General features: G+C 49.5%; 1 protein-coding gene across 3 annotated transcripts; it reads left to right on the plus strand.

Annotated features, from left to right (window-relative positions):
• Window positions 1-1276: 1276 nt before the first annotated feature.
• Window positions 1277-23573, plus strand: dop1b (DOP1 leucine zipper like protein B). 3 transcript variants are annotated; one of them, XM_084478578.1, is made up of 38 exons: window positions 1277-1418; window positions 3113-3306; window positions 3706-3887; window positions 4391-4561; window positions 5512-5701; window positions 6004-6102; window positions 7444-7567; window positions 7859-7980; window positions 8087-8198; window positions 8951-9071; window positions 9252-9371; window positions 9795-9903; window positions 10159-10395; window positions 10508-10845; window positions 11181-11503; window positions 11950-12218; window positions 12657-12809; window positions 13236-13336; window positions 13708-13898; window positions 14408-15971; window positions 16201-16297; window positions 16496-16687; window positions 16784-16906; window positions 17313-17447; window positions 17626-17681; window positions 17783-17887; window positions 18413-18491; window positions 18849-19017; window positions 19691-19773; window positions 19868-19977; window positions 20512-20661; window positions 20744-20805; window positions 20926-21054; window positions 21632-21768; window positions 21876-21931; window positions 22033-22176; window positions 22292-22424; window positions 22507-23573. In XM_084478578.1, exons 2-38 carry the CDS (start codon window positions 3169-3171, stop codon window positions 22774-22776), a joined length of 6894 nt encoding a protein of 2297 aa, XP_084334704.1. In that variant the 5' UTR covers window positions 1277-1418; window positions 3113-3168; the 3' UTR covers window positions 22777-23573. The 3 variants fall into 3 exon arrangements, with proteins under 3 accessions (XP_084334704.1, XP_084334706.1, XP_084334705.1); XM_084478580.1 differs by having other exon boundaries at window positions 18413-18479; XM_084478579.1 differs by lacking the exon at window positions 1277-1418 and adding an exon at window positions 2716-2777.
• Window positions 23574-23925: the final 352 nt, after the last annotated feature.

The following is a 23925-nucleotide window of genomic DNA, read 5'->3' on the forward strand; positions in this document are numbered from 1 at the left end:
AATGCATACTTTCACCTTGATGACTTGGTTAGGACAGGTTATTTTATTATGGAAGTGGGCCTCGTTGAACAACCGAGTGTTTCAGAGCAGAAGTGGAAGTCTGTTGTTATATGGGTTGCTCAGTAACAACAGTGATTGACTTATGAGCCCAATTTCAAACACACCTTGTTATGAACATAAACATGCCCGTGGTTGAAGCATTAAAGGGGCTGTCAGTGATGTCGTGTTGGCTGACTTCCTGTCCGTTGGCAGTTGGCTCTCCCTTCCATCCTGCCTCGCCACGTGAACACAGGTGGGGCTATCTTCAGCACCTCACATTTATTATTTTTAGCGATTAGTTCTTGTGTTTGGTAGCGAACAGCTCCAGTCTTTAGATCTGTTCAAAATGAAACGCTGCTCATTTATATTTGTGTTTAATTGCTGTTATCAAATCGATTTCTGCTTAAACTGATGCTGTATGGCTTTAGCCAAAGCTGATAGATGAGGAACACACTGTTATTTTTAATTTGGCTATATTCATTTTGCCTGCGTTAATGGCGGATTATAATTCCGTTTTTTACAAGTTATAAAATTATATTTGTGTTAATCTAAATCGAATGAGCAGACCTTGCCTGTCTCCTCTTTTGCATTATAACCCGCCTTCTATAACAACGCCAGCGTCCGATTGGTCCGACCATCGGCTGGACGGTCTAATCAGCAATCAGCCAGACCCACAAGGGAATTATGTTTTCTGTGCTAGTGCTACATCATGATCAAGCATTGATCATGATAGCATTATTTAACGTTCATTTATTTTAAGGAAAAAAACATTTTTTCTAAATTGACTTTAATAATTTTAAATAATAATATAAAAATTTATAATAATAAAGTCTGTGCAGATGGTTACAGGTTCGGCCATCTGCCTCAGGCGCAGTGATACACAAATATCTGACAGCGAAGTGAGAGGTTTGTAAACAGCGCACATCCTGGACTGTACCAATACCAATAAAGAGATGGCGACCAACATAACCCGTACCAATGTGCATTATTTCGTAATTAAGTATTTAATTTATGATTTGCTTTGAGTAGCTGGATATTAATAAGATTAATATTTCACATATTAATTAACCTTTATGAGGAAAGTTAGAAGATCGATATTATTTTGTGATGACAAGCTTTGGAGCGGCACCCCTTCGTGGTTCAGGAAGTGAGCTCTTCCGTGTCAGTTTCGGAATCAGCTGAGTTCGATTCCACCCCGTTATGTTCAGGCTGTCCATGTTGCTCCAGGGATGGAGATAGGTGTTTTGGGAACAATATCGGAGGCAGGCTTCTCTTTTCCAGCCCACGGAGGGTAAACGATGCACCGCTAGACCCCTGGACGCGGACGAGCCTGAATCCAGTGAGCCGAGAGGATCGTGTGGTTGTTTTTGCAGGAGGTGGTGAGTCATTGCATCCTATAGCGAGCTGCTGTTCCCTGAAAGTTCTTATGTCTCGATGACTTCATATCATATTCATATATATATATACAGCTTAAATCTTAAGAGAAGCATGTTCTTAGTAGCATATTGGATGACAAAAATGTGGTCACAGCTGAGCTACCCATGTGTAGTAGGCTACATTGTGTTGTAGTAGGTGTGCGTATTTTGAAACATCAAACCTGTCACACGTAAAAAAAAAAAAAAAAAAATGTTTAAAGCCTTTGCTATTGGAAACCTGATTTACACAATTGAATGCAGATCGCACTCCTAATTGTGTATTATTCTGTGTAACTGTAGGCCTACCTGGTGTGGGGAATCGTCTTGTCTGTGCGCAGTGGCTAGGGACTTACATAATGCACTCTGCGATCAATAGTGCGATGGACTAACAACATTGGAAACCGTGATGCACTTTTGGACGCCGTTTCTCGTGGTCCATGCAGTATTCTCCCAAACTAGAACCGATATCGTGTCGGGAGGGTCGGTCAGGTGGCAGAGGATCCGCCCACAAGGGAGGGTGGGGGGTTGTTTATTCAAGCCTTTCTTTAAGCGCACAGTCGCCAATTACCAGCGGACATATCCGTATTACCATATCTTTTCAACGTGCACCTTGCCCTCTCATTCCATAATTATAGGGCTGTATAAATACATGTATCTCTCTCCCTCCCGGTGTGTATCTATCAGCCACTCTGTAACGTACACAGGTTTACATTCACACATAGGGTTAGACTATATTAGGTGTTAACATATGGAAAGCCTACTTATTATCTTCACAAACTCATCGAGACAGCAGGCAAAGAAGAGGACCTCCCCCCCCTCCATACACAGCAAGCCCCACTTACTTAACATCTCTATCCTGGTGCACCTGCGATTATGATTACTATGCCTGAATCAGCCACCTTCCATGATCATCAACCTTTAGCTCAGCTCCAGCTCCCTGTGCTCTCTACTGCACCGTGATGCCCAGGCGGTTGTATGCAGTCGGGCTCCCTGTGCCTTGGGCCTTGGGGCTTGGGGCGATTACACTTTGTCTGGCTCAGTGGCATGGAGTCCAGATGTCTGTGTTGCTCTAATCCTGCCCCCTACCCTCCCTCAACACCCCGCCCATGCCCTGTTAGTATCCTACCAGACAGACACTGCTGCAGCACCGGCTGGGACAGGGGCAGGGCAGGCCAGGGTTGGTAAGCCTGTCTGGCCTTTATACCCCATGAGGTCTTTAGCTGATATCACAGGTTCTTGTCCGTTTCTGCTCTTGAGGTCTTGCGTGCTCCTCTGGCTGTCTACACACCATAGCAGCTGTCTCAGACCTGCCGTTCCAGAAAGGTGGGTTCAGGTTCATGTCTCTGTTCACGTCTGAAGAAGTCTCCTCGCTTTCAGAGTGAAGCATGAATACGGGGTCAGCCAGAACAGCATAGTGAGCCATGACTGCGAAAATGTGTTCACGTTGCACAGGGATTGGTGTCAGGGAAATGGACCAGTAGGCTAATTCTGTTTTCTGCAGACAAACCGTAGGAGGAAGAGATGTACTAAACGGGTTACAGAAAGACAAATACTGGCACCAAGATGGTGCTTTGCAGGGTTTCTCCAAAATGTGTGTTTGGTCCAGAAGGCCTTACTTCTCGGTCTGAACGTGTGTGCGTGTGTGGACCCGTCTGCAGAGCCGGTGTGCTGAGCATGGTGGCGCGGGACTGACTCCATCAGCACCACCGTTACCATGGACCCCGAGGAGGCTGACCTGCAGAACGACTACCGTTACCGTAGTTACGGGGTGGTCATTGAGAAGGCGCTGCGGAGCTTCGAGTCGTCCAGCGAATGGGCCGACCTCATCTCCTCCCTGGGCAAGCTGAACAAGGTTAGGGGGAATTCTTTTATTAAAAATGAAGAATATAAGCAACATGCTATTATCGTAAGCTACACATGTCCACAGCTCAAGGTAACGGTTCAGTGAATACGTAAAGGAGGATGGTGCCTTGGACTATATTTCCACTTTAAATCTGCTTTCGGATATGAATCTGTTTCCTTTCAGAGCAGCGGGAGATTCCTAGTTTCTCGGTCATGTCCAGAAGGGGGTTTCACTTCTCTTGAGTTTTGAAAGAGGGTTTTTTTGCTGATGATGTCACACAGCAGCATCCAGTCCCAACAACCAGTCCACCACCTCACTAATGACGTGCCCAGGTCCAGTCTGTTCCTCACATGCTGCCTCAGGACTCTCTGATGTGTTCTCTGCCCCTGGTGGTGTCTGTGGCTCCAGGCCCTGCAGAGTAACCTGCGCTACTCCCTGCTGCCCAAGAGGCTGATCATCGGGAAGCGCCTGGCCCAGTGCCTGCACCCGGCACTGCCCAGTGGAGTGCACCTCAAGGCTCTGGAGACCTACGAGGTCATCTTCAAGATCATCGGGACCAAATGGCTGGCCAAGGATCTCTTCATTTACAGGCAAGGGCAACGTATCAGAAGGTTTTAACGCTTGTCGTTATTGATTGAGGTTTTTACATTTCTTCTTAAAGCTGGGGTAGGCAGTTAGGAGAAAGACCTTGTGGAAGTCTCGACATGCAGAGGAGGGGAGGAGTGCACCCAGGTAGCCTTGTAGGTAGACAGACAGACAGTTCGGCTATCCAATCACTACCTTAGGGCCGAATGAAATGATTGTACAGGCTCATTATAGGCCTGCGGCGGCCACATATACCGGATGATAGTTTGTTTGTGTCTGAGTATTTAATTTTTTTATGGCTTGATCATGACAAATTGCTTACCCTAGCTTTAATGTCAAACTTGGTGCATAATTGATAATAATAATACTAATAATACATTCCATTTAATAAGGCCTTTAATCAGCACCCGAGGCAATTGTTATTTTTTTAAAGAAAAATAACAAGAAAGAAAAAGAAGAAGTGATGATATGGCCAGGGTAAATAAGACGCGTGTTTTTGTGGTTGTAGCTCTGGGTTGTTCCCGCTGCTGGGCCACGCCGCCATGGCGGTGAAGCCCGTCCTGCTAATGCTGTATGAGCGGTACTACCTGCCCCTGCAGAGGGCTCTCCTCCCCAGCCTGCAGGCCTTCATCACGGGGCTGCTCCCCGGCATGGAGGAGGGCCTGGAGGTCTTTGACAGGTAACCCGTTTGTCCCTCCGTCTGTGTGCCTGTGTCGGTCGGTGTTCATGTTGTTCATGTTGTTCATGTGAAATGCCTCTGGCTGTGTGTGTGGCTGTTGGTCGGTCGATCCACTTCTCATTTGTTAACCCAAAACAATAATGAGGATGTCACTCTTCACTGCTTCCTCAAATTTGTATTAGATCCTTGTAATAACTATCAACGGTCATCAATCTGTCATAGACACTCACTTTCCGGCACACTTTAAGTTATTTTTCTCAGAATTGTACTGGACTTCGTCACGGCAATTTCTTTACGAGATATTGCGTCTAGGACAGACAAGACTTCTAAATGCAAAAAAAGCACGCAATAGTTGTAGAAAATAACCTATTGAATGCATACACCGGTCTCCTCTCTAGCAGAGTGAGCCCAGAACACAGTTTCACCCCTACCCACAATGCAACTGTCTTTGCATCAAAGATGGGAGATGTTTACCTAAAGGCCAGAGGCTCCTGCGTTCTCCACAAACAGTTCTTTACATGAGGTGGTTTGCTTTCTCGTGACCCGTTCACGCCAGGCCAAAGGCCAACAAAGATAACTAGATAACACCGGTTATTACACGGCTCTTCTCAATGCTTTGGAATGCTCCGTTCAATTGCATCCTCAGTGGGTGTATACTGGTCCCCAGTGGGTGTATGCTGGGTGGCCTGTGTTGCTAATGGTCTGTCTCTGATCAGGACCAGTAGACTAGCCTTGTGCCCAGTGGGTGTATACTGGTCCCCAGTGGGTGTATACTGGTCCCCAGTGGGTATATACTGGTCCCCAGTGTTGTATACAGGGTTGCCTGTGGTCCTGATGTTCCCTCTCTGAGCAGGACCAGCAGACTAGCCTGGTCCCCAGTGGGTGTATACTGGGGGACCAGTGGGTGTATACTGGCTGGCCTGTGGTCCTGATGGTCCGTCTCTGAGCAGGACGGACGCGTTGCTGCTGAGGCTGTCGCTGCTGGTGGGGCAGCAGGTGTTCTATGGAGCGCTGTGGGGCAGCGTGCTGGTCAGCCCCCTGGTGAGACTCCCCGCCTCGCTCTTCATCGTCACACACTTCGACCGGGCGGCCACGCCGCGACAGCAGAGCTACATGCTAGGCTACAACCATGGCCTTGTGGTGAGTGTTGGTGTTAGTGTGTGTGTGTGTGTGTGTGTGTGTGTGTGTGTGTGTTGTCCTCCGGTGAAGCTATTGCATTCTGTTTTAGTATTAGTAAGCCTTTCTTTGTGACTTTACGTAGCTTCAGTTACAAGCTCTGCTTGCGGTAAGGATGTTTGATCATTGATATTTCTATTCATGCTGTATTTTGTGTTTATGGAGGACTTTCCGTCCCGTTTGCTGAGCTGACGCTGCGTGTGTTTCTGTCCGTCTGTCTCTGTCCGTCTGTCTCTGTCCGTCTGTTTCTGTCCGTCTGTCTCCAGGTGAAGTCGGTGTGCCTGGCCCTGCAGGACTCCAACGTCCTGGTGCAGAGGAACATGCTGGAGATCCTGCTGCACTTCTTCCCCTTCGACGAGTGCCTGGTCAGTGGATGTTTGTTGGTTAGCGTGTTCTTAGCGTGTCTCAGTCAGGGCTTCGCGTTCCCTTTCCTGTCCTCTTCAGTTCTCAGTACAGAGGTTGTTCCGTCCTCCACGTGACACCAGCATTGAATCTGCATCTATATGTACAAAGAAGGATGTTAACATTTCTGAGTGAAGTGGTGTGTTGAGGCCGGCGTTCACGATGAGAGTTGAAACTTGGTGGTTTGCAGTGGTGGCTGGTGCTGAAAAAATAGAATTTGGAAGATTTGATTTCCTGTATTCTGGTGCATTTTGGGGATGGCCACTACCTATTACCTACTATTCGTTCAGATTCATGTTGAAGCTTGTCCAGGCAGGGCCTGGACAAGCTTACAAGCTTACCCATTGTTGTTGATGATGATGATATTGAGGCAAATCATGATCACTGTCCTATAGCGTCCATTTTTTGTGAGTCTCAATGTCTATTTCAAATGCAGTTAGATATATGGGACAGTTTTGTTTATATGCTACAGGCCGAAAGACTAATTAATATGTAACTTACTTGCTCCTTTTAAGTATAACATTGCTTGGGGAGTCCAATTCCTCCACTGAAATGGGTGGAAAGTGCTTTTACAACTCTTTGCTAGTTAGCGATCTATCTCTTCTCTGCATGTAGTTGTGTTGCGCGAATGCTGCTGAGGGAGGCAGCCTATTTGATTGATTCGCTGAATTGTCCAATCATGTGGTGATAAAGAAATATGAAAAACAACGCCATTGGTCTGGGGCGCACAAAATTGTGACCCAAGGTGGAATTTTCATGCGCCAATGAAAAGCTGTCTCTGCTTGATGGACAGCAAAAAGTTTGTGAGCTCACTTCATCGTGACCGGCGCCACTGACTTGAAGGAGGGCTTTATTTTGATTGACCAATAACAAGCCTAGCCCAAAGAATTGACGTTCAGACGCATTTAAATGGTTGCCGGCCAGGCAAGTACGATCTATCAAACAAATAAACAAGGATAAACGCTATGTATTTTTGTTGATTTATTTCATATTTTTAATGGTTTATTCATCATAGTTGGCAGATATATTCGAGTGAATATTTCATGGAGGGGCGGCGCCCTAGCGCCCTCTATTGACCCACCACCACTGGTGGTTCGTTGGTTTGGGCAGGGGGTAAAGCTCAGTGGAGCACCTTCCATTGATGATGATGATGATGATGATGGTGATGGCACGGTTTCCCAGTCGGTTCCATTCTGACAGGTCGTTCATTAAACCCGGGGCTCGGTGGTGGAGCTGTGGTGGGGGGGGGGCGGGGGAAGGGGGTCCGGTGGTGCTCACTGTCCTCTGCTCTGCTGTGTTGACAGGACAAAGAGGAGAGCAGCATCAACATGAGCAGGGAGGACATGGTCACCGTGGTCTCCGCGGCAACGCTCACCCTGCTGCGCAGAGACATGTCCCTCAACCGCCGTCTGTACGCCTGGCTCCTAGGTCTGCTGCTCACTCACTCTGACTCATTCACTGACACCCACTCACTCACTCGCTAACATATTCACTCACTCACTGAGACCCACTCACTCACTCACACTGACATATTCAGTAATTCACTGACACACACTCACTCACTAACACTCTCACCCCAAGAATCTTAATATTATTTAGTCGTGAGCTACCGAGGGATTCACACCCCAAGTGGACAGGGTTTTTTCGATCTGGCTCACACACTTCGGCAGCCTTTTTCCATCTGCGTAAGAAGCAGGAATAATGCTCTGTTGTTCCCAGGCACCGACAACAAGCGGGGAAGGTCGACATCATCATCATCATCATCCTCCAACCAACCAACCAGCAGCAAGGACCAAGCAGACCTCTACTTCACGCTGCACTCCAGAGACCTTCTCGTGCAGGTGGGTCAAGCTCAGCCGCAGGAAACCAACATCTGGGTGTCTTTGTGACAGCGTGTGCGTGCTGAGTGTGCATGATGACACTTGAGTGTTTGGGTGTCTCCCCCAGGCTCTGGTTAACATCCTGAATCAGAAGGATATCCAGAGCGACCCTGAGACCCTCATGAACTACCTCCGGCCCTTTCGTGTCATCGTCAGCCTACTGGATAAACCGGAGATAGGTAAACAGAACTACGGTCAACACAGACAGCTCCGTACATAGTTAAATTACAGCCAATGCTACAGCAACCCGACCCACTTAGGGCTGTGACTTTAACTTAGTGCTCAACACATAGAACATATAAGCCTCCACCAGAGGCAAAGCCGGCCTATGTTGGAACGGTTTGGGAACTCATCTGAATGTTTTCTTCAGGCCAATGTTTGCACATTTATTTTCTATTTATTTTTTTTAACCGTTTGTGTCCATTGCAGCTTGTGTGCCAGAAGGCTTACCATGTCATTAGCAACTGGTTGAAACTACGTCAATGTATACATACACTGTGTGGGTCAGGATGGGGAATAACCACATTGGTTCTATACAGTCACATGCAAAAGTCATCTGACATTTGATTTAATTTGGTCTTGCCTTGCTCCAATCCATATTAATGTAGATGATGTGGTTGTGGTGCCTGTATGTACTTCTGGGGTGAGTGTATTTAATAAGGGCATAAGGGTAAATGCAAAAGTATTGTCTGTCATACTATTGGCAAAGAACACAATAGACACAAGCAAAATATATGTGTGGAATCAAATATTGACGTGTATAGAATATATAAACACAACTCTAATTCACGTTATTAACATTCTCCAGGTTTTACCACATTTGAAGTTAACAAAGACATTATGCAAACTCCAGAAAGTTAGTTTTATGGTATTTTCACTTGCGTCCATGTCTGCTGAGCATGATGGGAGATGTTGTTCCCTGGGTGTGCAGGGCCCGTGGTGATCAGCACTCTGCTGCTGGAGGTGGTGCGCTCCTTCTACAGCTACTGCCGAGAGATGCTGGGAGAGGATAACATCTCCAGCTCAGGGCTGGTGGGCAACCAGTTGGCCAGGTGAGCGGAGGTGGGAGGGGGCGTGGCCACTTGGTGTGTGTGTGTGTGTGTGTACGTGTGTTTCTTGTTATTAAGGAATGGTTGAGTGATCTGAAGGGTTGAGCGATCTGAAGGGTTGAGTGATCTGTATGGTTGAAGTGAAGTACCCATTCTGAGATTGGTTCCGTCTCTGTGGAGCAGCAAAATGAAGGAGAATAAGAACGCATCAGAGATCATCAAGGCCGTGAACCTGCTCGTCAGCTCCATGGACAGCGTGTTCCTGTGGGACCACATGACCCGCCGCTTCTGCAGCTCACTGAGGTACACTCACGTCCCCCATGTCTACTGAGGTGAGCTCCCGTCCCGGCTCCCCATGTCTACTGCTTGTCACACAAATCAGGCTGCAAGTTAAGTCTGATAGCAGACCAGCTGAGAGTGAACGGGGTCGTTTTCACCTGCACTCGATTGGTCTTTGTTTAAACCAATCCTGTTGCTGAAGGCGGGGATCTGTATGCGTGTAATTGGCTGACTGCAAAAAAAAAGAAAAACGTTCCCATAGGCTGTAGAAATACTTGTGTTAACATCCGTTTCTGAAATCTGTTCACTCGCAAATTGTTTTCATTCCGATAGAATATCTGTGCAATGAAACAGTTGCTGCCTTCCGGCCCAGATGAATGCTGCTAGGGTTAGCATCCCAATGTAGCGATGGGTGTCATTTCTGATATACCTGGCTTCTGTCTGCAGTGAGCAGAGCGACGCACCTCCACCTCCCGAGCAGGACGGCAGCCGTGCCGCTCCCACCATCACAGAGATGTCCACCCTCATCATGTTCCTGCTCGACGTCCTGCCTCTGGTAAATGTCTACAGCATGCACGTGTGCAAACACACACGCACACACGCACGCACACACACACACGCATTTCTGTCTAATATTTGGCGATGACCATGAAAAAGACTGGTTATAACTGGTTATAAAGTTTGATGTGATCCGTCTCTCTAACCCTATCTGCATTCTAACTGTAAACTGTCATCACTGACATTTCGTCTTCTTTTTCCCGGAGTGACGTCTGAATTTCTCCTTACTTACCAAGAGTTTCCCCCCTACCAGGAGCTATATGCTGACATCCAATCCCAGTTCCTGCCTGAGATGCTGGGCATGATGCTGGCCGCCCTGCACGCCAACATGGCGGCCGTGGGCCGGGCGGAGCTGACCCAGGGCCTGCAAGCCTGCTTCAAGGTCCTGGGTAAGATCCAGATGCCTGTGGCCTACATGGAACTGGAGGCCGAGGCCGCTGCTCTGGAGACGGACTCCCAGGTGCAGGAGTTTACCGGGGAACCGGCTGAGGTGAGTAGACCTCCATCCTTGGAAGTCAAGCTTGCCGCTTGTGCTGTTTTGGAGCTGCAATCGCTGATAGCCAGGTGGACGTCTCTTCTCCTCTCCCCTCCCCCCCCCCCAGGGTGCGGAGAAGGAGGGGGAGCTGGACCGCGGCAGCGCCGAGGTCGGCGTCGCCGCCCAGGAGGAGGAGGAGGGGGCGGCGGCGGCGGCGGAGCTCAGCAGTGGTTCGGCAGAAGGAGAGGCGGAGCCGGGCGAAGGCGTCCTCCTGACCCAGCTCCGCTCGGAGGACAGCGGGCTGGGCATCAGCGCCTCGCCGTCCGAGCAGCAGCTGCTCAGACCGGGCGCGGCCTCGGAGAGCACCCGGCTGAGCAAGGAGGGCGAGGACGTGTGGAGGAAGGGTGGCAGTGTGGACACCATGACCCAGCACCTCACCGACATCCTGGCCTTCATCACTACCAGGTGAACCCTGTTGCTGTTGCCCTGCAGATCAGCTGGATCAAAGTTTTCCAGCCAGGACACAGTAGAGCTTTGCCCTGAAACAATACCTCAAAATTATTTCAATTTCCAGTGATTTTAAATTGATTAAATCCACTTACGTTATTGGTGAAAGCTACCCATACCTATTCATTGTTGGTTGCTGTGAGATTGGTGGAATAAACTATGATGGGCTGTCCCATAATTGGAAATTAATGAAGGGGGCGTAGATGTGGTCGAGGTGAAGCCAAGGTGGCCTCCCCCAAAATACATTATTGTGGTTTATTCCTGACTCCCCTCTGCCTGCATGCTACGTCCAGATCTCTGCTGGTCCAGGTGGAGGATGTCCCAGAGCAGGAGGAGGAGGAGGAGGAGATGCAGACAGACCTAGCTCCTGCTGACGCTTCTTCAGGCCAGAAGGCCGCGCAGATCGTCCCGAGCTCCAGCGGGAAGAGGGCGGGGGCGGCGGTGGGCGCGGCCTGGGCGGACGGCTTCATGCCGCGCAGCCGCTCAGAGATCTCAGAGTCCTGCCGACAGGCCTTTGCGGCCGCCTGCCACCTGCTGCTGGAGTGCACCACCTTCCCAGTGTACCTGAGCGAGGGCGAGACCCAGGCTCTCTACTCCCAGATGTTCCTCCAGCCAGGTGAGCGCAGACCCCGATGAGGGATGATGCTGATTCCAACGAGGCGCTGGAACTGCCCAATGCCTTTTTTTTTTACGATGATACACATACTGTACATCTATTTATTTATTTCATTGTTATTCATCCAGTGGTGGTGGCCTGATCACACATTACAAAGAGAACAACTACAGTAGGCGGCATGTAGCTCAGTTGGTAGAGAGGGTTGGCTGGTAACCGCAAGGTTGCTAGTTCGATCCTCGGCTCCTCCTAGATTGTCAACAGACACCTCACCCTAACTGGTCCCGCCGAGCTGGCGGTTGCCTTGCATGGCTGACACCACCGTCGGTGTCTGAATGTGTGACTGAATGGGTGAATGTTAGGCAGTATTGTAAAGTAGTATTGGGAGGCCACTGGTTACAAAAAAGCGTTATATAAATACAGTTAATTTCGTCACATCGTCTCCCCAGACCGGGAGGAGGGTCTGCCCGTGTGGCTGCGGGCCCTGATGATCCTGTGCTGCTTGTGCCGAGATTACGGCGTCCAGCACACAGCCATCGCGTCCTTCCTGGAGCTGCTCAACCACTCCCAGTCCCTGGCACTGGTCATCCAGGACAAACACAAGCGCTACCAGAGCTGCAACTCCAACCCGCTGAGCGGACGGCTCCAGATGGTCACGGTGCCGCCGGTGTTCCCCGCCACGCTGGCCCGCATCGAGGAAGAAACCAACTTCTATCAGGTGGGACTTCCTCCTCCTTTTTTTTTAGCTGTTACGGTTTTTTCTTCCAGTTTTGCTTTCTTCCATTATCAACACGTAAGGAATAACCCAAGACAATAATGTACCTCTGAGGGGGTAAACAACCCTAGCTTTGTGTCGGTACATTCCCACTTTGTTTGTTGTACATTCCCACCCCAGAATTTTTATTTATTTCACTTTATTTATTTCACTCACTTTCACACACAAACAGTTACCACAAGAGCTTATATATAAGCATCTAAGAATCAAGTATTTACACAAAGCTGTGGTATAAAACTGAACATACAGATTGGGATATTTATCATTGACTTTTTCCCCAGAATAGCATTTTGTATTTATAACATTAGGATCAAAATCGACAGCTCATTGTTCTTTTTTGCATCCATTTATTGTGTTGTTGTTGTTGTCCTCTGGTCCCAGCGGGTGGCCCAGGTGCTCTGGGGCCAGCTGGACACGGAGCGCAGGGAGCAGCACATCTCGTGCGTGGAGCTGTACTACCGGCTTCACTGCCTGGCCCCGTCGGCCTCCATCTGTGAGGACATCATCTGCCAGGCGCTGCTGCACAAAGACAAGGTGAGGCCTCAGAATGCAACAGTGTTCAGGTGCGGCAGTAGCTCAGGAGGTAGAGTGGGTTGACTGGTAACCGGAAGGCTCCCCCTGGCTGGCTGGAGTGTTGAGGTGTCCCTGAGCAAGACACCTCAGCCTGACTGCTCCTGGCGAGCCGGCTGTCGCCCTGTGTAGTTGACTCCGCCATTGCATGTGTGTGCATGTGTGTATGAATGGTTTTAAGTCGCTTTGGATAAACAAAGCAGCAAAATCCCCTAAATGCAAATGTGAATTTAGCTTCCACATATTGGAAAAGTTCTTCCACACGTCTCAAGGTCATGTGTTGGGATGAAACTGGGTCAGGCAAACAGGCCTGACTGGTGCAGTGAGGAGAACAAACAGGCCTCGGGTCTGAACTGACAGAGGCGGCTGTCTGGTGTTTGCCCCCCGCAGGTGGTGAGGCTGGAGGCCCTCCATCGCTTCTCCATTCTGTGGCACCTGACCCGGGAGATGCAGAACAACAGGATCATGTCCCTAAACCGCTCGTTTGACAGGTAAGTTGGCCCTGCTGCATCAAGGGTGACGGGCGGTGGAGGAAGTTAAAGCCTCGTCATGGTTGATTTGTTCCTGTCAATTTGTTCCATTTCTCATCTACTTCAGGCTGTGTTCTGTGTTTGTGTTGGATATTTGTCATTGACGCCCTATCACTTCTAAAGCTTGGCTTCGCTGTGGGTTGGACTGGATCCCAAAAAGTGGGCAAATATCCTCGTCCCGTTCATGAGCCTTAGATATTGCATGATGATAAAAGTTTAGCTGGGGACTTGTTGCTTCAAAATAGTCCCAGATGATTTCCTGTTGCATCACTGCCATCCGTGCCGTCACTAAACCCCTCGAAGTTCTAACCAGCGCGCCGGTTGTGCGGCAGGTCCCTGTGTGTTGTGTTGGACAGCCTCGGCGGTTCTGACGGGTCGGTGAGTGCCGCGGCCCAGTGCTGGCTGGTCAGGGCCCTGTCCCTCAACGACGTGATCCGCGTTCTGGAGCCCATCCTGCTGCTGCTCCTGCACCCCAACACCCAGCGCTGCTCCATCCAGAACGTCAAGCAGAACCTCACCGCGGGTCAGTACCAGCCGAGAGTAGAAAGAGGGAGAGAGAGCACAAGAGAGCGAGCAAACGTCCCCTCATTCCCTACGAGTCTCCACTATACGATATGTTGTATTTCATGAACCTTTCGTGATTGAAAGATAGATTCCCCAAACTAATCGCGTAATAAATGCCCTGATGGTCAGAAATTTGCTGGGAGCTGGCAAGATGACTGCGCTGACAGGCGTAGTCATCTTGAAACTGATATGTTACAGTGCATTTCACTCACTAATAGCTGAAGGAAGACTATACCATTTCTATCCAATTACAATAAAATTCAATTCAATCTTAAATCTTAGCTACAGTACCTTTTATGTCGTTGTTGAATTGAAAAAAAAAAAAAGTTTGTTGAATTTGGTTGAAATCATAGATAAGAGTTCCTCCCTTTTTACCGTTTTTATCAGAAAAAGCTTTCTCTTATTCCAATGTTCTAGAAATAGTCTTCAGCCATTCCATAAAGTCATTCCTCAGTTGTGTTCTTGAAGGGAACCTGAAGGCGCTGAGCTCCAGAGGCCGCGGCTCCACCCGGGCCTCCGCAGGCCCGGAGGAGACGTTTCCGGACCGCACCGACCTGGTGGACCGCGAGGCCCTGTGGAAGCTGCTGGAGAGCGACCCGGAGGCCGCCAAGGGTCCCGACGCCTCGCCTGCCTCCCGGAGCGAGAGTGTGGCGACGGGGGAGGACTCGACGGAGGAGGACCCGGAGCCGGAGAGCGAGCACACGGACTCGGCCGACACCAGCGGCGCCCAGGTCTCCGTGGAGAACTCCAGCTCCAGCTCCGGGCCGTTCCGCAGCAGCCTGGAGGAGGGGGCGGTCTACGGCCTGCGCCGGGTGGAGTCGGAGCACACGCAGGTGTCCGACTCGCTGTCCAGCGAGGAGGAAGACGACCAGGAGCTGGAGGCCATGGCCAAGTCCCGCCTCCTGAAGCAGGAGCGCGAGAAGAGGGAGGCCATCGACTCCCTGTTCCGCCACGCCCTGCTCTACACGGAGGCGGGCGGCTGGCAGCGCCTGCTCCAAGGCCTGGGCCTGCTGGGACGTTTGCTCCGGAGCAGCGCGCAGCGCCCCCTGGTGGACGCCCTCTCCCTGACGGCGCTGGACACCAGCTCGGCCTCGCACCTCAACCTGGTCTCCAATCTCCTGCAGCGCCACCAGCAGGCCCAGGAGGGCAGTGGCTTCTACGGCCGCCTGCTCTCCCCCGCCTCCTCTCCCTCCGTGCCCCCGTCCCTGCTGCTGGAGCTGCTGATGTCGCTGTGCCTCCGCTTCCTGCGCTCCCACTACCCGTCCTACCTCAGCCTGGGCGCCCACGACCTGCAGGGCAACCACGAGGTGCAGGTGCAGAGCGTGGAGGTGCTGGTGGGGCTGGTCAACCAGCTGGGCGGCGTGGCCCAGCGCCAGGGGGGCAACGGCGCCCGGCTGGAGCCCATCCGCCGGCTGCTGGCCGAGTGCCGCGTGCAGCAGTACGCGCTGCTCTCCCTGTCCGCCTCCATGTACGTCAGCCAGCGGGGGGCCGACAGGGCGGCGCCGCGCGGCGCCGAGCTGCTGGGGGAGAAGGGCGGGCTGTCAGAGGAGAGCCTGGTGAACCTGGGGGCCGGGGGGGGCCAGGAGCAGTACCCCCTGCAGGTGGAGCTGCTCAAGCTCATCCAGGCCCTCATCACCCTGGAGAACAGCATCGCCCAGGGGGGTGCCGCGTTGCCGGCCGGGGGCCCGCCAGGACAGCCGGAGGAGCCCCGCGACTCCCCGGCGCCCAGCACGCCGCTGGCCAGGGAGTGGCAGACGGCGGTGCTCTTCCAGCAGTCCATCAAAGCGGCGCAGTACGTCCAGAACCAGCCCATCACGGCCCAGGGCATGTTCGTGTCGGCGGCGGCCCGGGCCCTGCAGCCGCAGTACGGCTACGCCATGCACCCCCACTGGGTGTCCCTGCTGTGCTCCTCCCTGCCCTACCTGGGCCGCTCGCTGGGCATCATCCTGGCGCCCATCATCAGCCAGATCTGCGTCAACCTGGACGATTTGGTCAAGGTGCACGAGCACGACGGGGGAAAGGTGAACCAAAGGTGAGCGCCCAGGCCCAGGACGAATTGAAGCTGATTTACACTGCACCATCGCATGGCTCAGTGTTCTGTAGAAAGCCCCACAGTGTATTCCTTTACACCGCCTCTGCGCCGTCCCTATTATTGAATTACTTGCAATTAGTGGTAAAGCTAATTCCGCTTGATAAACTCAAGGTTTTTGTTTTGTGATGGACTAGTTTGTTCACTAAGGTTTTCCACTCTCTCCGATCAGCCTCAGCACTAGGAAGGAGAACATAGCTCCTGACTATCCTCTGACTCTGCTAGAGGGCCTGACCACGATCACACACCACTGTCTACTGGACCACAGGGTAGGGACACACACACACTCACTCACTCACTCACTCACTCACTATGCTGCTCTTTTAATGTGTACACAGTGAAATATAAATATAAATATAAATAAACTGAAACATAAACAATCTTCCAAACAACAAAGGGTAACTTGTACATGCTTACATATGTACATTTGCTGTCCCTTTGAATGCTCCACCGTCTCCTCCCTTCAGTCCCTGACCGCGTGTGATCCTGCTGACCTGCGTAACGCGCGCAGTGCTGTGATGGAGGAGCTGCCGCACATGCTCAGTAGCATGGCGCTGCTGTGGGCGGCCCTGAAGCGGGAGGAGAGCGTGGGGAGGGGTTCTGAGGCGGCCCAGGGCAGCCGGCACACCACATCCTCCGTGTACTTCAGAAGCACCAAGGTGCGTTGGTCCTGCACGCTGCCGCTCTGTTGGGCCTCCGTGGCCTAAGGACGAGTTCTGTATTTATTGTGTCAATTCTGTGCGTTAAAATACTAGATCCTGCGACAACGAATACTGGAGTTCCTGATCCCTCTGACAAGCCAGTACGGGGTCCAGATCATGGCGTCTGTTGGCTCGGTGTGGCTCAGCAAGAGGACCAAGAGGAGACACAGGAACAAGGTATGAACCGTCTCTTTCTGAAGCCCAGGCGGTAGAGACTAGCGTGTTGTTCCTGTAACGGCCTTCAGGTGGCTCATGGTTGAGACTAGTATGTAGTTCCTCTATGGGCCTTTAGGTGGCTCAGGAATGAATGAAAAGGAATGTGATTCTCTAAATCGAAGCCAACAATAGTTTTTCCTTTAGTTGGGTTCACAATGGTTGGTTTGTCTTCATAAATATTTTTAAGGTCCTGGTTGAAATTTTAAATTTATTAGTGATTAAGGATTGATTAGTATGCCGTAGACTACTGCGAGGCGGCCATTCAAGTTCCGCCCTCAATGTGCCAAGTAAAGCCTAGTGCCAAGTAAAGCCTCTGTCTGTGGGTCCAGGATAGTGTCTACAGCTCACTGGAGCTCTCTGCCCCCAGGTTCTGCCAGTGCTCAGCGAGTCTCGTCTGATTGTCGTGGATCTGGTGAAATCGCTCAGCTCCATGCGGCCGGAGACCGTCCTGCACCTGGTCAAGGAGGTGGTGAAGAAACCACACCAGATCAAAGCAGAACAGGTATGGATACACACACCAGATCAAAGCAGAACAGGTATGGATACACACACCAGATCAAAGCAGAACAGGTATGGATACACACACCAGATCAAAGCAGAACAGGTATGGATACACAGACAGACAGACTGACTGAAAGTGCACAGATCACTCATCTATCTTTGTTTGGCTCCCCCATCAGAAGAGCACCCTGGTGGACATCCCTATGCTAGAGTTCAGCTACGCCTACGTCCTGAGGTACGAACAATCATTTGATGTTCATTCACGCCTCAAGATTCCCTGTAACGTGTAGGATTAACCTTTCACCTCCACCTCACGTCTCCTGTTCCTGTCTCTAGTTTATCTCCTCAGACCCTCCAGGAGAACGTCGCTCCTCTGCTCAGCCTCCTGCGCGAGTCCGTCCAGCTCAACCTGGCTCCCCCCGGTCACTTCCTGCTGCTCGGGTCCGTCTCCCCTTCTGTTGGCTCTGCTATAGCTCACTACTGAGTGGTTACCTGCTGGTGGCTCTGCTATAGCTCATTACCACGCTGTTACCTGCTGGTGGCTCTGCTATAGCTCATTACCACACAGTTACCTGCTGGTGGCTCTGCTATAGCTCATTACCACACTGTTACCTGCTGGTGGCTCTGCTATAGCTCACTACTGCACGGTTGGAATTAATGTATTCTTTCCCCGCGCTTTGTACTTTGTACTTTGTTTTTTTCAAGGGAACATCTGGTCGATAGCTGTAGTTGAAAATTGTTTTCATGCTTGGATTTGCAGCGCAATAATTCAGAACTGTTTAAAGGCAGAATGTCCCGTTGTTGAAAAATAATGCACACCCTTGACATGTTTTCGACCAATCAGGATCAAGTATTCCACAGTGCTGCGGTAGAAACCTATATGAATGACTTGCTCCTGATTGAATGCGCTTGAGGTGTATGGGTGCATGTAATTAACCAAAAGGTTTCCTCCCCGTCTCTTCACAGCATCCTCGATGACTTTGTGAATCGGCTTCCCAACCTGGACAACAAGAAAGACAGCAGAGACCTCCAGGTACGACGTCAGGTATACAAGACGCGCCGGCTTGGGACATTGTACAACACGTAGCCAGAGATGGCTACAGGCTTATTATCTGTAGTCCCGCTCTGGAGTTAATACCACACAACACAAACTATTTATTCAAAAACATTAATAGATGGGTTAGCAAATATACAATCAAATATAGTGATGACTCAGAGACTCCTGATTTGATCTGAATCGGGCCTTAGCCATCTTTTTACAGTCACACATAATCACGAAAAATGATGCAGTGAACATCTCTGCTCACCTTGTATCCACCCTGTGCTCACCTTGTATCCACCCTGTGCTCACCTTGTATCCACCCTGTGCTCACCTTGTATTCACCCTGTGTGCCCCTTGTAGGAGGTCACCCAGCGGGTCCTGGAGGCGGTGGGAGGGGTCGCAGGCTCGTCCCTGGAGCAGACCAGCTGGCTGAGCCGCAACCTGGAGGTCAAAAATCAACCGCAAACTTGTCCTGAGCTGGAGGACTCTGCCGAACCCGATGACGCAGATGCCGAAGCGGACTTACTCGGTTGGTAGTTTAATCACGGAATCAGTTAAACGTAACTTCACATCTTGTGACCTCCTGAGACTTGGCAGAACATCAGACCTAGATGTAATATAGGCAAGGCAAGGCAAGGCAACTTTATTTATATAGCACTTTTCATACACAAGGCAGACTCAAAGTGCTTCACATATAAACATTGTCATACAATAAAATAAAATAATAGATAAGTAAAAAGTAAAATAGATAGAAAATAAAGGCAAAGTTTAAAAAACATTTTAGAAAGGCAGAGTTAAAAAAAATGCATTTTAGAAAGTGAGAAAATAAAGGCAAAGTTACTAATAAAATAAAAAATAGAAGCATTGTAGATTTAAGATTTAGCAGAAAGCTAAAGCAAACATAAAAGTCTTCAGTCTTGTTTTAAAAGCTGTCAGAGTTGGGGCAAGTCTTAAATCCTCAGGGAGTTTATTCCAGCTATTTGTTAGATAGATAGATATCTAACAAATAGCTGGATAGATATATAGATATGAATCTGACTGAGCACAGCCCAAGCTACCCATGTAAGGTTTAGCTAGGTTTAGGTTTAGCTCCTAAGTCAAGGGCCATGTACTTTGTAGTACAGCAATATGGATCCTATCTTTATTCAGTCCGGGTGTATGTAGTCTAGTGATGTGAACATGCTGTGTGTCTCCTTCTTCAGGTGTGGGGTCCCAGGCCAGCACTATGGTCTCTGCCTCCGCCCCGTCTGTCTACAGCGTCCAGGCCCTCGCACTTCTGGCTCAGGTAGGTTTCATTAAGTGTGTATGTGTGTCTGTGTGTAGGTGTGCGTCGGTGTGTCTGTGTCTGTGCGCACTGTTCACCATTGATCTTCCTGTAGATCCTGGCCCCGCTCCTGGACATGGTGTACCGCAGCGATGAGAAGGAGAAGGCCGTCCCCCTGATCACGAGGATCATGTACTATGTCTTCCCATACCTGAAGAACCACAGGTAGCCACTGCAGCACACACCTTCATAGACACTCTAGGTGTCTGTACAAGTGCACTCTTATTGTGTACTTTATTTGATTTTTGGTGGGATCAGTCGGTGGTCGGTGGGATCAGTAAACGATGGCCGCGTTGTTCACAGGAGCGCACGTCGCATTATATTCCCCGGCACGTCGAACAGTGTTATATCGTGGTTTAACTGTACTTGGATGTCCAAAATGATATCCCTGCTCGGGACTACCCTGTGTTTGACTGTCCACTTGGTAAAACTCTTTACCAGTTTTTTAGGTCGGCTGGTTGGGGTGTTTGACCTCCCAGTGGAAAGATTATATCTGTCTACCCGCAGGAACCTAAAAAAGCACCAGAAGTGTCTGCTAAAGGATACAATAGTTATTAAATTGTAGCAATCTTCCTGATCACAAATCGATTGCTCCTTGGTATCTGGCCATGCTGTGGACCTGCATCATGTTCATCATCATCATCATGTTCATGATGATCATCATTTTCATTATGATCATCACAATCTTCTCTGTGTCAGTGCCTACAACATGCCCAGTTTTGGAGCCGGTGCCCAGCTGCTGAGCAGCCTCAGTGGGTATGCCTACACCAAGCGGGCTTGGAGGAAGGAGGCCTTTGAGCTGTTCATGGACCCGCTGTTCTTCACCATGGAGGCCTCCTGTGCTCTTCAGTGAGTCCACAAGTACATTTGTTTTACAGTAGAAACTGCTTTTGGAAAGACCCTCGCCTAACTTCATTGGGTTCCTCCCCAGCTGGAGGTCCATCATTGACCACCTACTGACCCACGAGAAGACCATGTTCAAAGACCTCATGAGTGAGTACATGTTTGAGGGAGCTCCATTGAGCTACACAGCACCTCATCTCATGTGTTGGAGCGTGTTCCAGATTTTTTCTGTTTTGAAGCATGTATTTTTCAATTTCGATTTGTTTCTAGGCATGCAGAGCAGCTCTCTGAAACTGTTTTCCAGTGCTGAGCAGAAGCCTATGTTGCTGAAACGACAGGCTTTTGCAATGTTCAGTGGAGAAGTGGACCAGTACCATCTCTATCTGCCCTTGATTCAAGGTATGCATGTGTTATTTTATAGTGTCACAAATCTAACAGAGTAGCTGTAATCCGGTGATCTGTGTGTTACTGGCTAACAGCAACTACTTGCTTGGCCAGCACTAGCTAAAGTTTTCTCGTGGCCGGTCGAAAGACAAGCTGAAATCCTGGCCGGACTCCAGCATCGTTACACAAAATGTCTGTAAAAGTTTTGAATCACCACCGTGTAGACCATGTAGGTGAAGAAATACACTTATTCAAATCTTTTGAAGCTCCATCTTGCCACTCATGAATTAGTTTCTCTTCTGCAACATATCTTCAAAACTAAAACAATCAACATGGCTTTACAAGCCATCTCCGCCCAGATGTTGTGCTGTAGCATAGTAGGAGTGCTGGAGCCAAGAAGATTACTTGAGAACCCCAGTAGTTGGTGGTTATAGGTTATGATGTCATGGTACATGACAAAGTGACCTTAGACCCTAGTAAGAGTCACTTATCTTAACATGTCACCATTTCCACATCAGAGCGGCTGAGTTAGTCTTTACGCGTGGCCCTTAGATGACACTTATCTTAACACATGACACTGTTTCCCCCATAGAGCGGCTGAGTGAGTCTTTACGCATGGCTCAGACCCCAGCTGTCTCTGCCCAGACCTTCCTGATGTTCCGCGTTCTCCTGCTGCGCATCTCCCCACAGCACCTCACCTCCCTCTGGCCCATCATGGTCACGGAGCTGGTAAGAAGCTGCCATGGGTCTGCGGATCTAAAGCATTATCTCTAGATTCTCCATGAATTAACAAACACAAAAGCGTCACGTCTTTGCTGTTTTCTATTTCTTTTCAGATCCGAATATTTTCCCGTCTTAATAAAGCCCTGCAGTCAGACATTGAGGTCACCAAGTACGTAACAGAGTAATTCTCTCATTCCATTAATAAACACCTTGTTTTTTATTTAAACATATCTCTATGAACATTCAAATGAATGCCCCCCCCCCCCCCAGACTTTCAAAGGTGGTGCGCGGAGTGCTGGCCCGGAACAGTCCACTGAACATTCCCCAGCAGGAGCTGGACATGTATCTGTCCGCCTGCAAGTTTCTGGATACGTCGCTCGCTTTCCCTCCAGATAAGATGCCCCTATTCCAAATGTAAGAGCCCCAGGCAGGTCATCCAATGATGAGAATCTTGCTGCAGTCGTCAATTCTTATTTTTGAGATCCAAAGTCAAGCATGTGACGGGCCGGTAACAAACATCTGCACACAGGTATCGCTGGGCCTTCGTCCCCGAGGTGGATGTGGACCGCTACAGTGGGCCGGAGAATGCACTCCTCGAGGGAGAGCAGGAATGCAAACCGCACGTTCTCAGAATACTGGAGGGGATGCAGCTTCGACATGGGGTGAGCTCACAGAAAGCACCTGCTGAGCTTCAATTAAGGTGCAAAACGAAAACAAAACCCTAACTCTGTGGTGTCGTTTCAGGTGTCCAATGGGCTGATGGAGGAATCGTGCACAGAACCGTTGGAGTTCCCTCTCCTCCGCCAGCGATCCCTGCCCTCCATCACCCATCTGGTGCCCTTCTTCCAGACCCTGTGCTGCTCCTTCCAGGGCCCATCTGCCCAGGACCCTTCTGCCCAGGGCCCTGCACGGAGCCAGCCAATAGCAGACTACCCGGCTGCCAGCAGCGACGGTGTCCTGAAGAGGCTGGAAGCCATCACAGAAGAAGAATTCTTGGATCCCATGGAGAGTTAACTATCCCTGTTACACTCTCTGAGCAACTGGGCTGAGCCTAGGAAGTCATAAAGGGGAGGCGACTGGGGCAATATTCACCGTACGTTGTTAGCGACAGCAGAAAAGAAAATGACAAATGGTGGTTGCTCTTAAAGAGCTGCTAATTGTCTTGCTTTGTCTTGTTCCTATGCTCGTCCATCTCACCTAGGCTGTGCTACACACTTATCTGGGATACAGAAATGTAGGAAGCTTCTTTCTGTGTTTTTCTCTCTGTGGTTATGTATCATGTTCTGGATCAGACATCTCTTTTGTTTTCTTGAAGTTAAGGGAATTATTGTCACAACTATGGATACAACAGGGAATGTTTGAATACAGGATGGTCATTATTAATAGTATAAAAAAGTCGTATAATAATTCAGCGTAATTTTAATGGCACAAGATATTGTTAATGAAATTCCCATTTATTATTAAGTATTAAAACATATTTCTTGCATAGCTGAGTGGATTTATGGGATGTATATAAGCAACATGTCAACAAGATGTGGTGTTTCCAAACTGGTTGTATTTGGGTATTATTTTACTTTTAGTCCTGTATGTGATGATGATGTATGTCAAATGTTTTATTTTTATTTCTCTTTCTTTCTGTTTTTCTGTTTGTTTGTTTTTTTAAATGGAAGGCAAACATAACTTGTTTGTGGAAATATTTTTGCCATTCCATCCAAAAGTCTTGAATGTTAAAGTTGTCATTGTTGGGAACGCTTATGACGTGTGGAGGTTTCATTACTAAGTTATATTTAAATAAAAAGCATTCAAATCGACCCAATTGAATACATATATATATTTTGTAGTATAGAAGGCCTATTCCCTAACACTCAACAATATGAAAACATATATGTTCCTACTTGTTATGGTAACTCACATCACCACGCCCATGGAGGTAACAACCGAGGGACACCGGCGGCGAGGTGTGTGGAGCTCCGTCTGCAGCGGTTGATGTTGATGGCCGCGTCCGAGAGTGTGTTCATCTTCTCGGAGACTCTGGCACTAAGTTTAACACCGAGGTGTGGGATTTATTTCATATGCAACATCGCTCATACACAACGACGATGGGCTGCTCGATTATGGAAAAAATCATAATCACGATTATTTTGGTCAATATTGAAATCACGA

The sequence above is a fragment of the Micromesistius poutassou genome (assembly GCF_964030765.1).
Source record: "Micromesistius poutassou genome assembly, chromosome: 14".
Classification (NCBI taxonomy): Eukaryota; Metazoa; Chordata; class Actinopteri; order Gadiformes; family Gadidae; genus Micromesistius; species Micromesistius poutassou.

Coding starts and splice junctions, on each gene's coding strand:
- dop1b (XM_084478578.1), top strand. CDS start 3,169: ATGGACCCCGAGGAGGCTGACCTGCAGAACGACTACCGTTACCGTAGT. Junction 5,702..6,003: donor GCTACAACCATGGCCTTGTG/GTGAGTGTTGGT, acceptor GTCTGTCTCCAG/GTGAAGTCGGTGTGCCTGGC. Junction 22,177..22,291: donor AAGATGCCCCTATTCCAAAT/GTAAGAGCCCCA, acceptor ATCTGCACACAG/GTATCGCTGGGCCTTCGTCC.